A 17,333-nucleotide genomic window follows, 5' to 3' on the forward strand; every position below is an offset into this window, starting at 1 on the left:
GGTGTAGCAGTTTACTATGAAATGATCCTGGGCTTTGCCAGCATGCAGTATAGCCCGCAGGGGATGGACAGCGAGAAAGGGCACAATTTTATATGGGTCAGAAACCCTAATGCCGAGTCAGGCTGGGGATAAAAAGGGGGAGTTCCCACAGGACGCCCAACTATCACAGTCCCTTTCCGCCTTTGCACAGGACTTATAGAGGCAAAAGACTAGCGGTGAGACCGAATCACTGCGGTGATAATTCAGCGGGCTGGTGCAATATAGTCAAAATCCTGTGCATCTGGCAAGTGTAGGTGCCTAGGGGAGTTAACACTCTCTGACTCCGGCTGACTGCCTGAATTCAGTTAACTGCAGCTGAGCCCTGCCTGTCAGGTGACGAGTTTGGGAGCCAGGCGGTAATTATATTAGAACAATAGATGTGAGCCTGCAGACCGCTGCCAGTGCCTTGACTGCAGACAGCCTGACATGCAGTGTGCTCTGGTGTGAGGAAGAGAGGCAGGCTCGCCGTGCCGCCAGGTCACCAGCGGGTCTCGGGGATGGGAGCCTGCAATCAGCGGGATGCAGCGGGAGGTGTGAGTGAGCCGAGGGACACTCAGAGGTGGCAGTGGGGAGCTGGCGAAATGTACTAACCCGTCGCCGGCGGGTCCCTCCAGGCGGCGTCTCCTCCACGGGTGTGAACAGCGGAGCTGCGGCAGGCGGGCGCACGTTCCAACCACGGGCACTGCCTGTCACTGCTGGTGACGGCGTCTTGAAGAGCGGAGCTGCGATGATCAGGTCCAGGTCCCCGGTGCGTTCCTCCAAGGTATTTTCCAAGGTGGGGGGAGGTAGAGGTGGCCGCAGGCAGTAAACGCCATAGTTGGCGCTCGGAATCCGGGGAAGGAGACGGCGGGGAGCCGGGGAGGTGGTCTCCTCTTTCCCACCACTATCTCCGCTGGTCACCGGTACAAAAAGCGGTCCCGGGGTACAATATATATCTCGCTAATTTGTATTTAGATAGCGGGAGACGGAGAGCTCAAGTAAAACGCGGCCAACATAGGGTCCGCCAACCGGAAGTACTCTGTCTTTGCATTTTTAATAATTGCACCTATTCTATAACTTTTTTTTTTTAAATATACATTTTATTAGTGAGAAGACATGGACATAAGTGAAATCACAAATGACCTACGCAGAGGTCATCGAAAGTGTGAACAAACAGCTTATAACAAAGCATAATTAAAGTAACCAAATGGGCCAGTTGAACACAGATCAGAAAATATATCAAAACCTATAAAAAAATAAAAATTGATGATGAAACTCCATTATGTCATCTACACTTTTTATTTTAATGTTATAAAAAAACAATTAAAGAAAAAGGAGTCACTAGAGCAACTGAAACTCAAAGTGACAATAGCAGGTCGAGAGAAGAAAGAGAGAAGGAGGAAGAGAACGAAAGGTAAGGAAGGGAAAGGAAGGGGGGGAATCAATCCAACTGGTCAACCTAAATTCCAAATGATAAGTCCAGACAGCTAGGGGACATTAAGCTGGTCCAATAGACGCTGGAGAGTGTGCTACCACCTTAAGTAAAAGCGAGTGGAATGTTAAAAAAGGAGGCCCATGGGCTCCAAACTTTAATAAATGACAGGGAAGAGTTCTTCAGGATACTAGTAACATGCTCCATTGACTAAATATACCATACTTTAGCTATGATCTCGTCTAATTTGGGAAGTTCTGAGGACCGCCATTGCGCTGCTATACAACATCTAGCTGCAAGGACCACGTGAGTGAACAATTTATTTTGAGGACGCGTAGTCTCAGGAATATCCATTGATAGAAGGAAATAGCTGGCCCTAAAAGGAACAGGGATAGACAAGACTGCAGAAGCCAAGGCCGCCATCTCCCTCCACAAGGGAATTAAAATTGGACACGTCCACCAAATATGTAGGAACGTGCCGTCCATATTCTTACATCTCCAACATAATGGGGAGATCTCAGGATTCATTTTGTTAAGTCTAGTTGGGACATAATACCACCTGTAGAGAAGTTTGTAGGCGTTCTCCTTCAATCTTACATACAGAGAACTAGAGGCCACTCTAGAATAAATTGTGGACCAATCATCCTCATCTAGAGTTTCCCCCAAATCGGATTCCCATGCCTGTTTATGAAAATCTTTAGACCCTGTAGATAAGGGAGATAATATAGAGTACAGGGTAGATATAAGCCCTTTAGTGGAGGCTTTACAAAACGCTAAGTTTTCCACTGAAGAGAGAGGTCTAGCACATAGTTGAGAAGAAACCGCAGAGTGAAAGTGTCTAATCTGTAAGTATTGATAAAAAGATTTATGAGGGATAGAGTGTTTAGTTTGTAGGTCCGCAAATGTGTGGAAAGATGAATTTTGAGTAATATCATTAAGTAGTGTGACTCCGCCATTCAACCAACAATTGAAAGGAGAGGCGAAGCATCCTGGTCAAAAACTAGGATTATCAAACAGCGGAATCAGAGGACTAGGAGCAGGGGCTAAGTGAAATTGCCTATTTGCAATATCCCACACATCTAATGTATGTGAAACAACTGGGTGACCAATAATTGTTTTAGGACGGGACAATCTAGGTATCCATAAAAGAGAGGATATGGTGTGGAAATTGAGGTCATTTGATTCTATCACAACCCACACTCTTTCAGAATTAGGCCTATTCCAGAGGATGCATTGTGCTAGTCTAGCTGCCAAGTAATAGGATTTTAGATTAGGGACACCCAGTCCACCCTCGGAAGTGTGCCTTTGAATCACTGAGCATTTCACTCGGGGCTTCTTCTTTGACCAAATAAATGACATTACATTATGTTGGAGGCCCTTGAAGACACGGGGGAACTCGAATTGGTAAAGTTTGAAATAGGTAAAGTAGTCTTGGTAATAAATCAATTTTAATGGCAGTAATTCGCCCTATCCAAGAAATATGGTACCTTCCCCAGTCCTCAAGATCCCTCTGAAATTGAGCCAGCAATCTTGGATAATTAGCCTGGTAAAGTTGCAAGTAATTCTTGGTTATGGATACCCCTAAATAGGAAAGATGTCGTCTATTCCAATGAAAATCAAAAGAGTGCTCTAATGAGTCTTCAACAGCCTGAGGAATATAGAAATCTAGAACCTCAGTCTTTACTGTATTGATCTTATAACCCGAGAGGGCTCCATATTCTTCAATTTCTCGAAAGAGGTGGGGTAGAGAATGAAGTGGGTCTGAGATGGTAAGCAGGACATCGTCCACGTAAAGAGCAAATTTTATATTCTTTAGTCCCTATTCTGATACCCTTTAAATTTGGGTTAGACCGAATGCGCGCAGCCAAAGGTTCAATAGATAGGGCGAAAATAAGAGGGGATAAAGGGCACCCCTGTCGGGTCCCATTAGATATCGGAAAGGGAGGGGATGTAACCCCGTTGGCAAACACTGCTGCACTAGGTTTGTCATATAACGCCTTGATACCCCGTAGGAACTGACCTTGTATCCCAATAGATTGGAGAGTATGAAACATGAAGGACCATTGAATCTGGTCAAAAGCTTTTTCAGCATCCAACCCCAGGACCAGTAATTTTTGTTTATGATTTGAATGTATTATGTCAATTGTACGGCGGGTATTATCACATGCTTGTCGACCGGTTATAAAACCGGCCTGGTCCGGATGGACCAGGAGGGGAAGTAAAGGACCCAGCCTATTCGCTAATACTTTTGCATAGATTTTCATATCCACGTTTAACAGAGAGATAGGTCTATAGTTAGAGACTAATTCTAGGTCTCTGGCAGTCTTAGGGATTACAACTATGCTGGCCAAGGAGGTTAAAAGGTCAAAGGAAGCACCATCTAGAAGGTCATTATAAAAAAATTTTAAGAAGGGAGTGAGAACGGAAGCAAATTTCTTATAGTATTGAGATGTGAAACCAAGCGGGCCTGGAGCAGCAGAAGATTTAAGTCCCTTAATGGCCGATAAAATCTCTTCTTACGCTACATTTGCGCTCAAGTCTAAAACTTGTTGGTCGCTTAAGAGGGGGGAGTAATTTGTTAGAGAAAAAGGTGGACAGAGAGGAAATAGAAGATAGGTCTTGAGGAGGGGGGGGGGGGGGGGGAGCGAGATAAGTCATATAATTTCTCATAATATGTTTGAAATTCTGAAACTATGCGCGTAGGGTCGTAAGTAATCGTTACGGAACTACGTTCCTTTAGTTTTGCAATCAAACCAGATGCCCTCTTTTGTCTAAGTTTAGCTAAGACAGAATCAGCCTTGTCTGCTTTATCATAATATTTTTGTTGGAGTCGTTTGAAAATATAAGCAGATTTGCGAGAGATAATGGTATTAAGTCTGCCCCTCAGAGAATTGATCTGAATCAGAAGAGGTGCCGTGTGATTTTGCTTATGTTGAGCAAGAAGAGAGGAAATTTAATTTTCGAATTAGGAAATTTCTCTTTGGGGTTGCTTCTTTCGAAACGCTACCCTACTAATAAATTTACCCCTGAGTGTTGCTTTGTGTGCTTCCCATATAATCCCCTTCGACACCTCATCAGTCAAATTAAAATCAAAGTACTCCGACATGGCAGACTAAACATCCTCAAAAAATGAGGGGTCCAATAACATTATCATCCAAACGCCACGAGCGGAATCTGTGTTGGGACGAAAATGTATCTAAGAAAATATAAGGCCCCGCATGGTCTGTCCATGATAAGGGTGTTATACCTGCCGCCTCTACCCTGGAAGCAAGTGGTCTTGATACAAAGATCATGTCAATGCGAGAATAAATTTGGTGGGGACCAGAAAAATTAGTGTAGTATCTAGCTGTTGAGTTTTTAAGATGCCACGTATCCAAAACTTCTAGCCTCGTCAGTCCCTTGCAAAGATTAAATGAGGTGCGAATGACTTCAGGTGAATGTTTTAAATTCCGTGAAGTAGACTTGTCTGCAGTGGGGTCCAACACAGAATTAAAATCTCCACCTAATATCAAATTGCCTAGCATCATTTTTTCTATCCTTTTTAATAATTTGGAAAAGAACAAGCTTTGACCCTTGTTAGGAGCATACAGACTAACCAAAGTAATTTGTTCCGCCCCTATGGAACCTACCAATATGAGGTACCTTCCATCTACATCTGACACGCAATTAGAAAGGACAAAGGGAACGTTGTTAGAAATCGCCACTCCCCTCTTTTTACATGGAGCGGAGGCAAAAAAAGTGTGAGGGAAGCGCTTACTCCGTAGTTGAGAGAGTGTTCTCCCGTAAGATGCGTCTCTTGCAGCAGTACAGTATCTGCTTTTTCACGTCTACACGCCCCAAACACTAGAGTGCGACGTTTAGGTGAATTCAGTCCATTAACATTTATGGAAAGTATTTTAAACCCCATGTTGCGTTAAATATGAGGAACACAGATAAGGTTCAGATACCAGACTAAGCCCAAGAAGGGGAGACCAGTCGGATTCAGGGAGAGGGGAGCAAAGCAGAATGGTCAGAGAAAGAAGAGAAAAGAGAAAAAAGAAAAACAGCAAAAGGCGGCCTAAATAGACCAAAACCCTGTAAGAAAAAAAAAACCCCAACGGAGGGGTCTAACCAAAACATACATTAGAAGTATTATATGCATATATCAGGGTAGAGGGTGGCCTATGAGAGGCCATCAAAATAGAACTAGAAAAAGAAGCAACGGATCCACACTAAAAGTGGCAGATTGAGTATAAACCCTTAGCAATACCCCCAGGAAATCAATAAACTCAAACCGTTCCAACTATCACAAAGGGAGAGTAAACAACGAGAAAAAAATACTTCCCAGGCAATACCATATCAGCAGTTCAAGGTGGACTAGTATCATCCAGTCTACCTCGACGGATCGTGGACCATTGTGGTTGCGGAGGACGGGAACGCTGAGGCTTAGGTGACCCTTGTGAACAGGCAGACGTGGCAGGGTCCGGAAGAATGTTTAAGTCCATCAGCAGCTTCTGCCCTTTTTCTAAGGTTTTAGCTATGCGAAAAGTGGCATCCGCCAGGACTTGAAGCTGAAAAGGAAAGTTCCAGTGATATTTGATATTGTTTTGACGGCGTACTCTTGTGATCGGTTGTAAGTCCCTCCTCTTTTGTATACTTGATGGAGCAAGGTCTTGGAATGTTTGAATATTCATACCCTTATATAGAATATCTGGAGTGTCTCTAATCGCCGGCATTAATTTCTCTTTGGTGAGATAATAGTGTAGTCTGGCAATGATATCTCTCAGTTGCTGACCAGATGTAGGTTTCGCCCTGAGAGCCTGATGCGCTCTATCCAAGAGCAATTTGTTATCCTGCAGGTCAGGAGCAATGTGTTTGAATAGATCCCGGAGGAAAGAAGCGAGGGTGGTCAGAGAAATTGTCTCTGGGGCACAGAAAAAATGGAGGATATCTCCCAGCGCTTAGTTTTATCGAATGAGTTCTATAACCTATAAACTATAAAAGTGATTTAGTAAATATCAATAATCACAAAGTCAAAGAGTGAAATAAAATAAATTTCTTTTATTAAAGGTAAGATATGGGGATTTCCATAGAGGGTATTTTTCACTCCGTTCTAGAATACTAAAAGTTTTTTACAGTGATTCCTAATACCGGTATACTAAAAATAAATGAAATGACAAGACAAACAACACAAATGACATATATAGTTAGTGATACGCTACCCTTAGCGATTTACTCACTAAACGTCTTAGATGTTATGATCACTAAAGGGTGATTCTTAAGTCCCAAGAATGTATAAATTTTCCACAAGGTGAAACTATTTGTATCAAAAAGGCAGTCTTTGTAAAGCTTCCATTCAGGCCACAATTTCCTGAAGCCAGTAAGCACAGTTTTCTTCAGGTATAACCTATGGAAAGCCACTTACTTCAAAAACCACGGAGAAACAAACGACGGGTGTCTGCCGGCAGACAAAAATTCGGTGTCTCTGCAATCGACTAGTTTCGCCTGTCTCAGCAGGCTTCCTCAGGATGGCCGAGTACACCTATTCCCCGCTATTTAAGCCTCCGTGCGGCTTTCGTTTCCATGGTAACCCGCTACTCCGCTATCACAGCACCCAGCTGCATCGCGTCACTTCCGTTCCTTGTGACTGATTCCTCCATCTGTGTTACTTGGTTGCTTAGTAACCCGCTGCTCAGCCACCGCAGCATCCAGCTGACGCGTCACGTCACTTCCGTTCCTCGTGACTACTCCCTCCACATGCGTCGCCTTGGTTACTTCTAAAACTTCCGTCCCAGCGTCTCCATTTGTATACTAGTAGCCATGGTGATTTTAGTAGAACTTCCTGGCCGGACGTGTAGTATTTTGTATCAGTTGCCCTGGTGATTCCATTGTAGTTTCTAATCATAGCTACAATCGTCCTCTCATTTTTATCATTATAATTTTTTCTGTGTTTCTAGCAACGGAGAGGATAGTGGAATCTTCTCCTTTTTCTCCAGAGCAGCTTTAATATATCGAGTGAGGCAGGAATAAGCGCAGTCCCCTACTCTTCAGTTTTATGTCTCTGGGGCACTCCTGATTCGCAAATTATTTCTCCTTGATCTATTTTCTAGATCTTCTTGTTTTTCCTTGAGAGCGTTGATTTCTGTGCGTAGAAGAGAGAGTTCTCTGTCCACTACTCCTTGATATCTGTATAAGTCATCAGTTTTGGACTCCAAGGCATCGGTCCGTGATCCAAGAGAGGTAATTTCAACCTTAAAGTTGTCCACTGTCTTTTTAAGTTCCTGTTGAAACATTGTTTTGATCCCTTCCACAAAGGTGGAAAGCATGATCTGAATACTTGGATCAACCGATAGGTCGGGTGGAGATTCAGGAGAAGACGGGCTACTCCTATCGGCCATTTGCGAGGAACTTTTGTTCTTGGGGGTAAACATGGCAGGAGTCATAGCGATGGAGACTTTTTTTCACTTTGTAGGGCATATTAATAAGATGGCAAGATCTTAGAAGCTTGAGTAAGGATCCGTTTAATGCAAATAGAAATGTGAGGGCCTCGTACAGAGGTACTTAGGACATCATAAAATAAAGGTAAATCAAAGTCTTGGAAGAACTTCCAGCGAGCTTTTTGAGTTTAATAGGAATATCAATCACCCAGCTGCGGACAGGGTGAGCAGGGTTGGTCTGCACAGAGTTCACGTCAGGTAGAATATTATTGCTACCCCTGCGCAGGGTCGATATGACAGCTGTCACTTCGGCAACAGCAGTAGGGGAGCGTAGGCAACAGTGGCACTATGATAGTAAAATGTAAAAGTAGCTTCAGTAATGTCTCTCAGTGACCTCGCGGACTGAGATTACAGCCCTCTTTAGAGGGACAGGCTGGGAGGCTAGGGTATAGCGATGTACAGACAGGGGGAGTGAGTGTAAGATGGTCGCTCACTGTCCTTACCTCCCTGGGCATCAGCAGCAGCGTCGGATCCCCGCCTGGTTACACAGAGAAGCTGTGCTGGGAGGGTGACCTCAGCGGGAGCCTGTCCTCAGCGTTTGGTCCCTCACAAGCCGCGATGTCCGCGTCTGGCGCCCGTACCACGGCAGCAGAGCCCTCTCGTCTTATTATTTTTGTTTATTTTGGTACCATTGGCTCCAGTGCCAGTATGAGAAGAGTCCAGAATCCCCTGCACTGGGATGCCTAGTGAGGCAAAGTATCCTAAAAAGCAGTGGGCTCAGATAAAGTGCAGGGACTGTGCAGTGAGAGAGCTGCGTGAGTGAAGAAGCAGCGGCCGCCAGGCAGCCCAGCTACCTAGGCGTCACCGCGGCCAGATACACAGGAGGACCAACGAGGCTGGTATCCCCAGCGCTTCGGGAGGCAGGCGATCAGCATCCCCGGCCGGGCACCGCAACGTGCAGCAGAGGACAGTGTGAGGCAGGTCCCGTCCAAGATGGGCTGGAAACACCACCGGCTCCCGGCAGATGAAGCAGGCAGGGGCAGCAGGAGGGACCTTTTCGGGGCGCACAGCGGAAGCCAGGACATCGGCAGGCGGGAGGGAGAGCCGCGGGTCACGTATGCGGCACCGGGAGCACGAGCCGGTCAGCAGAGGAAATCGAGGCCCCGGCCTGGGGGTTTCAGGTAGGCCGAAATCCGCGGGAGCACACTCCCCGATTTTGCGGCACCCACCAAACCACACCAGTGGAGGCAGGGATGGCAGTAGGAGAAGTGCCCAGGGGGATAGACTTTTGAGGGGTTAAGGCCAAAAGCAGCAAGAGCCCACAGTAAACTTGAGTGCTTATACCAACAGCCAGACCACACCCCCTATAAGTTTTTTTTATAGTATAATGTACACTTTTTTTTAATAAACTAGGATAAAATGGCATTTTCATTACAAATATTAATTCGATTTACATTTTACAGTTCCTGACATCTGTCATTTTAGAATATTTTCTTTTTATGCGTTTTAATTGGTTAACACAGTAATTCTCTAATTAGTAGCAGCAAACTATTACATCAGATGTTTTATCTATTCCAGTGATGGTGGCCAATCCCGTGATCAAGACTGGCGGGATCCCAGGATTTTGGCCAAAAATTGCCCGGGATTTAATTCCGGAATTGGTGCTTCCAATCCCGGGGATTTTAGGATTAGGAAGCCCCTTTGTTTTTTCAATGCCGGGCAGCGTTGAGTGTCCTCAGGAGGCTCAGACGCTGCCCAGCTACCCCTGCCGCCGGTTGTGCGAACTGCGCAGCGTGAGGTGAAGTCAGAGCTCACCCTGCGCAGACAGCCGCACACCGCCTGCTGCTCGGACATCAGCACCTGCAGCAGCCTGCAACTCAGCAGTAGGTGGACCCACCCTCCCAACCAGTCAGATGAGGGTATGTTACTATGTGGACTGGGTAGGGCGGGGGAGTGCAGGACAGCGGCGGCGGACACTGCAAGGGAACCAATTCCGGATATCCCAGGATTGAAAAAATGGCACGGGATTGGCCACCATAACTCCAGTGTATACCTGAAATTTCATGTGTGCTTGTTTTATGCAAGGGGTGGTTCACATTCTACCACCCTACTGTAAAACTTGCATATAATGGTGCCCATCCGCTAGTGCGAGGTATCGCATGTGAACCACGCATACGATACCCTGCCAAATCAGCCGGCAGCTCCTGGGCGGCTGGACCGCACACGATACATCATATGCGGTCCTTTTGCATACGATGTATCATATTCAATCCCAGTCATGGCTGCGGGATCTGACAAATCCTTGCTGCAGCAGTGACGGATCCGATCAGATGCGCACAGGACCGAGCATCGGAGCGGAATTGGAGGTAAAACACATATGATGTGACACTTTTCACACGATTTATTGGCCTGATGGATCAATATTGTGCATCCTATTACATTATTTTGCGTCTAATACGCATTTTTGTGTAAACAAACTAAAAAAAAAAAACACTCGTTGTGTCATGCGACTTGTAGCAAATGGAGCAAAGATGTAAGAGGACACATCTGTATGACCAACCCATACTTCCTTGAGTCTTCAATTTGATCTTAGAAGCTCAATTTTAGCAGCTTGAAATCGTGGTGCTGCGATTCTCTACCTGGAAGGTTTTTTTCCTGTTGGTCATAACATTGGCTAGACCGATGTCTGAATTGCCTGCCATGTCCTTGAAATATTGCCTGTTGGTTTTCCATCTAGACAGGGTTGTCCTACAAACTCGTCTATTTTTTTAGCCCATAGTTGTGTCCGCATCCACATATACCAAGAAATTATCCTACAGGCTTATAAACAAACCGTTGCAGCTGATTCCAAGCATCCTCTACATCTCCTGGATGTTGTGTGGGCCTTGTACATCTACAGTGATAAAACATCTCTTGATGTTATACAATGCTCAGAAATGGGTCAGGCTGTCATCAAACCAATCGGTGGCACGGCTTACAATGACGGTCTGGCAGGTATATGTATCCGCTAACAGGCCAGTGCTGGACTCTATTAGGACTCAACTTACACATACAGTACCATGTGCTTCCTGGGTGGAGTGACATTGTCCCTTGGTTGAGTAACTGTATGGGGTGGCTATCTAGTATTCTGTGCACATGCTTACAAAGTTGAACATGTTTCACAACTTTGTTTCAAAGAATACCAGTTTCTGTCGTCAAGTTTTGCACACAGCTTTACCGTAGCATACAAAAGCCTCTTATGCTCGCCTTAGGACATCCCAAAGTAGCGGTGTCCCTCAGACTAGACGCTAGAGAAAAGAAGTGATGCTATAGAAAAGATGTGTTGTATCGTACAGATATATCATTCACATCATATTTGTGTGTACAGACGACCAAACTGCACCAGGAGCCATTGAAATGACATCTATACTGGGTTCTTCTGTCCAGACATATTGTGCTACCGATTAGTAATTCTGTATGCACTATGTCGCTGGTGTGCATAATTACATCAGTTGTTCCAGTGTGTACCACGTAAGACAAAAGACAGAATGTTTACTTATCTTTATATGGTTTAAACCATAAACTGAATATTAAATACTGGAAATGATGGATGGTAAAAGCTAGACATACATGTGTTGTCACGTACACAGCTTTGCACACTCACCTGTCCTGTTGGTGTGTCTTGATGGCTGAGAGTCAGGGGATGTCAGGCTCTGTCTCCTTCCCACATCATCGGTGGGGGATGTGGGTAATGATGTTATCGGAGGAGTCTGTGCGCGACGTGTGGGCAGCACTGTAGTGGTCGGGTAACTTGAAAACATTTGCCTAAACAATGAAAAGTAATATCCTTTAGAAGCATGGAATACAAAGAAAACCTATGTATATCAAGTGGTATAACGTGGTATCAGAATGCCAAAAATAATGATTAGTTTCTTGAACGAGAATAATAATAACCAATAAATAAGATTTTACTTACCGATAAATCTATTTCTCATAGTCCGTAGTGGATGCTGGGACTCCGTAAGGACCATGGGGAACAGCGGCTCCGCAGGAGACAGGGCACAAGAATAAAAGCTTTAGGATCAGGTGGTGTGCACTGGCTCCTCCCCCCATGACCCTCCTCCAAGCCTCAGCCAGGATACCGTGCCCGGACGAGCGTACATAATAAGGAAGGATATTGAATCCCGGGTAAGACTCATACCAGCCACACCAATCACACCGTACAACTCGTGATCTGAACCCAGTTAACAGTATGATAACAACGAAGGAGCCTCTGAAAAGATGGCTCACAACAACAATAACCCGATTTTGTTAACAATAACTATGTACAAGTATTGCAGACAATCCGCACTTGGGATGGGCGCCCAGCATCCACTACGGACTATGAGAAATAGATTTATCGGTAAGTAAAATCTTATTTTCTCTGACGTCCTAGTGGATGCTGGGACTCCGTAAGGACCATGGGGATTATACCAAAGCTCCCAAACGGGCGGGAGAGTGCGGATGACTCTGCAGCACCGAATGAGAGAACTCCAGGTCCTCCTCAGCCAGGGTATCAAATTTGTAGAATTTAGCAAACGTGTTTGCCCCTGACCAAGTAGCTGCTCGGCAAAGTTGTAAAGCCGAGACCCCTCGGGCAGCCGCCTAAGATGAGCCCACTTTCCTTGTGGAATGGGCTTTTACAGATTTAGGCTGTGGCAGGCCTGCCACAGAATGTGCAAGTTGAATTGTACTACAAATCCAACGAGCAATAGTCTGCTTAGAAGCAGGAGCACCCAGCTTGTTGGGTGCATACAGGATAAACAGCGAGTCAGACTTTCTGACTCCAGCCGTCCTGGAAACATATATTTTCAGGGCCCTGACAACGTCAAGTAACTTGGAGTCCTCCAAGTCCCTAGTAGCCGCAGGCACCACAATAGGTTGGTTCATGTGAAAAGCAGAAACCACCTTAGGGAGAAATTGAGGACGAGTCCTCAATTCTGCCCTGTCAGAATGAAAAATTAAGTAAGGGCTTTTATATGATAAAGCCGCCAATTCTGACACACGCCTGGCTGAAGCCAGGGCTAACAGCATCGTCACCTTCCATGTGAGATATTTTAAGTCCACAGTAGTGAGTGGTTCAAACCAATGTGACTTAAGGAACCTCAAAACAACATTGAGATCCCAAGGTGCCACTGGAGGCACAAAAGGAGGTTGTATATGCAGTACCCCTTTTACAAATGTCTGAACTTCAGGTACTGAAGCCAGTTCTTTCTGGAAGAAAATCGACAGGGCCGAAATTTGAACCTTAATGGACCCTAATTTTAGGCCCATAGACAGTCCTGTTTGCAGGAAATGGAGGAAATGACCCAGTTGAAATTCCTCTGTAGGGGCCTTCTTGGCCTCACACCACGCAACATATTTTCGCCAAATGCGGTGATAATGGTTTGCGGTTACATCCTTCCTGGCTTTGACCAGGGTAGGGATGACTTCATCTGGAATGCCTTTTTCCTTCAGGATCCGGCGTTCAACCGCCATGCCGTCAAACGCAGCCGCGGTAAGTCTTGGAACAGACAAGGCCCCTGCTGGAGCAGGTCCTTTCTTAGAGGTAGAGGCCACGGGTCTTCCGTGAGCATCTCCTGAAGTTCCGGGTACCAAGTCCTTCTTGGCCAATCCGGAACCACGAGTATCGTTCTTACTCCTCTCCTTCTTATGATTCTCAGTACTTTTGGTATGAGAGGCAGAGGAGGGAACACATACACTGACTGGTACACCCACGGTGTCACCAGAGCGTCCACCGCTATTGCCTGAGGGTCCCTTGACCTGGCGCAATATCTGTCTAATTTTTTGTTTAGACGTGACGCCATCATGTCCACCTTTGGTTTTTCCCAACGGTTTACAATCAGGTGGAAGACTTCTGGGTGAAGTCCCCACTCTCCCGGGTGAAGGTCGTGTCTGCTGAGGAAGTCTGCTTCCCAGTTGTCCACTCCCGGAATGAACACTGCTGACAGAGCTATCACATGATTTTCCGCCCAGCGAAGAATCCTTGCAGCCTCTGCCATTGCCCTCCTGCTTCTCGTGCCGCCCTGTCTGTTTACGTGGGCGACTGACGTGATGTTGTCCGATTGGATCAATACCGCCTGACCCTGAAGCAGGGGTTTCGCTTGACTTAGGGCATTGTAAATGGCCCGTAGTTCCAGAATGTTTATATGAAGAGATGTTTCCATGCTTGACCACAAGCCCTGGAAGTTTTTTCCCTGTGTGACTGCTCCCCAGCCTCTCAGGCTTGCATCCGTGGTCACCAGGATCCAATCCTGAATGCCGAATCTGCGGCCCTCTAGAAGATGAGCACTCTGCAACCACCACAGGAGAGACACCCTTGTCTTTGGTGACAGGGTTATCCGCTGCTGCATCTGAAGATGCGAACCGGACCATTTGTCCAGTAGATCCCACTGAAACGTTCTTGCATGGAATCTTCCGAATGGAATTGCTTCGTAAGAAGCCACCATTTTTCCCAGGACCCTCGTGCACTGATGCACTGACACCTGGGCTGGTTTTAGGAGGTTCCTGACTAGCTCGGATAACTCCTTGGCCTTCTCCTCCGGGAGAAAAACCTTCTTCTGGACTGTGTCCAGAATCATTCCTAGGAACAGAAGACGTGTCGTTGGAATCAGCTGCGATTTTGGAATATTTAGGATCCACCCGTGCTGACGTAACACTATCTGAGATAGTGCTACTCCGACTTCTAATTGTTCCCTGGACCTTGCCCTTATCAGGAGATCGTCCAAGTAAGGGATAATTAATACGCCTTTTCTTCGAAGAAGAATCATCATTTCGGCCATTACCTTGGTAAAGACCCGAGGTGCCGTGGACAACCCAAACGGCAGCGTCTGAAACTGATAATGACAGTCTTGTACTACAAACCTGAGATACCCTTGGTGAGAAGGGTAGATTGGGACGTGGAGATAAGCATCTTTGATGTCCAGAGACACCATATAGTCCCCTTCTTCCAGGTTCGCTATCACCGCTCTGAGTGATTCCATCTTGAATTTGAACCTTTTTATGTAAGTGTTCAAGGATTTCAGATTTAAAATTGGTCTCACCGAGCCGTCCGGTTTCGGTACCACAAACAGCGTGGAATAATACCCCTTTCCTTGTTGTAGGAGGGGTACCTTGATTATCACCTGCTGGGAATACAGCTTGTGAATGGCTTCCAGAACTGCCTCCCTGTCGGAGGGAGACTTTGGCAGAGCAGACTTCAGGAACCGGCGAGGGGGAAACGCCTCGAATTCCAGTTTGTACCCCTGCGATACTACCTGTAGAATCCAGGGATCCACTTGCGAGTGAGCCCACTGCGCGTTGAAATTCTTGAGACGGGCCCCCACCAAGCCTGAGTCTGCTTGTAAAGCCCCAGCGTCATGCTGAAGACTTGGCAGAAGCAGGGGAAGGCTTCTGATCCTGGGAAGCGGCTGCATGGTGCAGTCTTTTTCCCCTTCCTCTGCCCCGGGGCAGAAAGGAATGGCCTTTTGCTCGCTTGTATTTATGGGAACGAAAGGACTGAGTTTGAAAAGACGGTGTCTTTTTCTGTTGATGTGAAGTGACCTGGGGTAAGAAGGTGGACTTTCCAGCCGTTGCCGTGGCCACCAGGTCCGAAAGACCAGCCCCAAATAACTCCTCCTTCCATATGTCGTTTGGAATCCGCATCCCCTGACCACTGACGCGTCCATAACGTTCTTCTGGCAGAGATGGACATAGCACTCACTCTTGATGCCAGGGTGCAAATATCCCTCTGTGCATCACGCATATATAGTAATGCATCCTTCAAATGCTCTATAGTTAACAATATATTGTCCCTATCCAGGGTATCAATATTTTCAGTCAGGGAATCCGACCACGCGACTCCAGCACTGCACATCCAGGCTGAAGCGATTGCTGGTCGCAGTATAACACCAGTATGTGTGTATATACTTTTTAGGATATTTTCCAGCCTTCTATCAGCTGGTTCTTTGAAGGTGGCCGTATCAGGAGACGGTAACGCTACTTGTTTAGATAAACGTGTGAGCGCCTTATCTACCCTAGGGGGTGTTTCCCAACGTGTCCTAACCTCTGATGGGAAAGGATATAGTGCCAATAATTTATTAGAAATTAGCAGTTTTTTGTCGGGAGAAACCCACGCTTTATCACATACCTCATTCAATTCATCTGACTCAGGAAAAACTATTGGTAGTTTTTTTACCCCCCACATAATACCCTTCTTAGTGGTATTTGTAGTGTCAGAAATGTGCAATGCTTCCTTCATTGCCGTGATCATGTAACGTGTGGCCCTACTGGACATTACGTTCGACTCATCACCGTCGACACTAGACTCCGTATCTGTGTCTGGGTCTGTGTCGACCCACTGAGGTAACGGGCGTTTTAGGGCCCCTGACGGTGTCTAAGACGCCTGGACAGGCACTAATTGATTTGCCGGCTGTCTCATGTCGTCAACAGTTTTTTGCAAAGTGTTGACATTATCACTTAATTGTTTGAACACGATCATCCAGTCAGGTGTCGACTCCCTAGGGGGTGACATCACTAACGCAGGCAATTGCTCCGCCTCCACATCATTTTCCTCCTCATACATGTCGACACACACGTACCGACACACAGCACACACACCGGGAATGCTCTGATAGAGGACAGGACCCCACGAGCCCTTTGGAGAGACAGAGGGAGAGTCTGCCAGCACACACCCAGCGCTATATATATATACACAGGGATAACCTTATATAAGTGTTATTCCCTTATAGCTGCTGTTTATATTGTCATTTGCTGCCAATAGTGCCCCCCCTTCTCTTTTTTACCCTGATTCTGAAGCAGGACTGCAGGGGAGAGTCAGGGAGCCGTCCTTCCAGCGGAACTGTGAGGGAAAATGGCGCTTGTGTGCTGAGGAGATAGGCCCCGCCCCTTCACGACGTCCTTATCTCCCGCTTTTTTGTGTAAAAATGGCAGGGGTTAAAATACATCCATGTAGCCCAGGAGCTATATGTGATATATTCTTTTGCCACCTAAGGTATTTGTCTATATTGCGTCTCAGGGCGCTCCCCCCCAAGCGCCCTGCACCCTCAGTGACCGGAGTGTGAAGTGTGCTGAGAGCAATGGCGCACAGCTGCGGTGCTGTGCGCTACCTTAGTCTGAAGACAGGATTGTCTTCTGCCGCCGATTTCACCGGACCTCTTCGTCTCTTCTGGCTCTGTAAGGGGGACGGCGGCGCGGCTCCGGTGACCCATCCAGGCTGAACCTGTGATCGTCCCTCTGGAGCTAATGTCCAGTAGCCTAAGAAACCCGATCCACTCTGCACGCAGGTGAGTCCGTTTCTTCTCCCCTTAGTCCCACGATGCAGTGAGCCTGTTGCCAGCAGGACTCACTGAAAATAAAAAAACCTAAATTAAACTTTTATTCTAAGCAGCTCAGGAGAGCCACCTAGCCTGCACCCTTCTCGTTCGGGCACAAAAATCTAACTGGAGGAG

At 46.5% G+C, this 17,333-nt stretch overlaps 1 protein-coding gene across 9 annotated transcripts in view; it reads right to left on the minus strand.

Annotated features, from left to right (window-relative positions):
- HERC1 (HECT and RLD domain containing E3 ubiquitin protein ligase family member 1) overlaps nucleotides 1–17,333 on the minus strand; it is a 475,564-nt gene that overhangs the window by 179,922 nt on the left and 278,309 nt on the right. For all 9 annotated transcript variants that reach the window (XM_063926542.1, XM_063926546.1, XM_063926547.1 and 6 more), the window contains one exon: nucleotides 11,510–11,670. In XM_063926542.1, the coding sequence (XP_063782612.1) occupies nucleotides 11,510–11,670 (161 nt within the window). The remainder of the gene's footprint in view (nucleotides 1–11,509; nucleotides 11,671–17,333) is intronic.

The sequence above is a fragment of the Pseudophryne corroboree genome, chromosome 6, assembly GCF_028390025.1.
Source record: "Pseudophryne corroboree isolate aPseCor3 chromosome 6, aPseCor3.hap2, whole genome shotgun sequence".
Lineage (NCBI taxonomy): Eukaryota > Metazoa > Chordata > Amphibia > Anura > Myobatrachidae > Pseudophryne > Pseudophryne corroboree.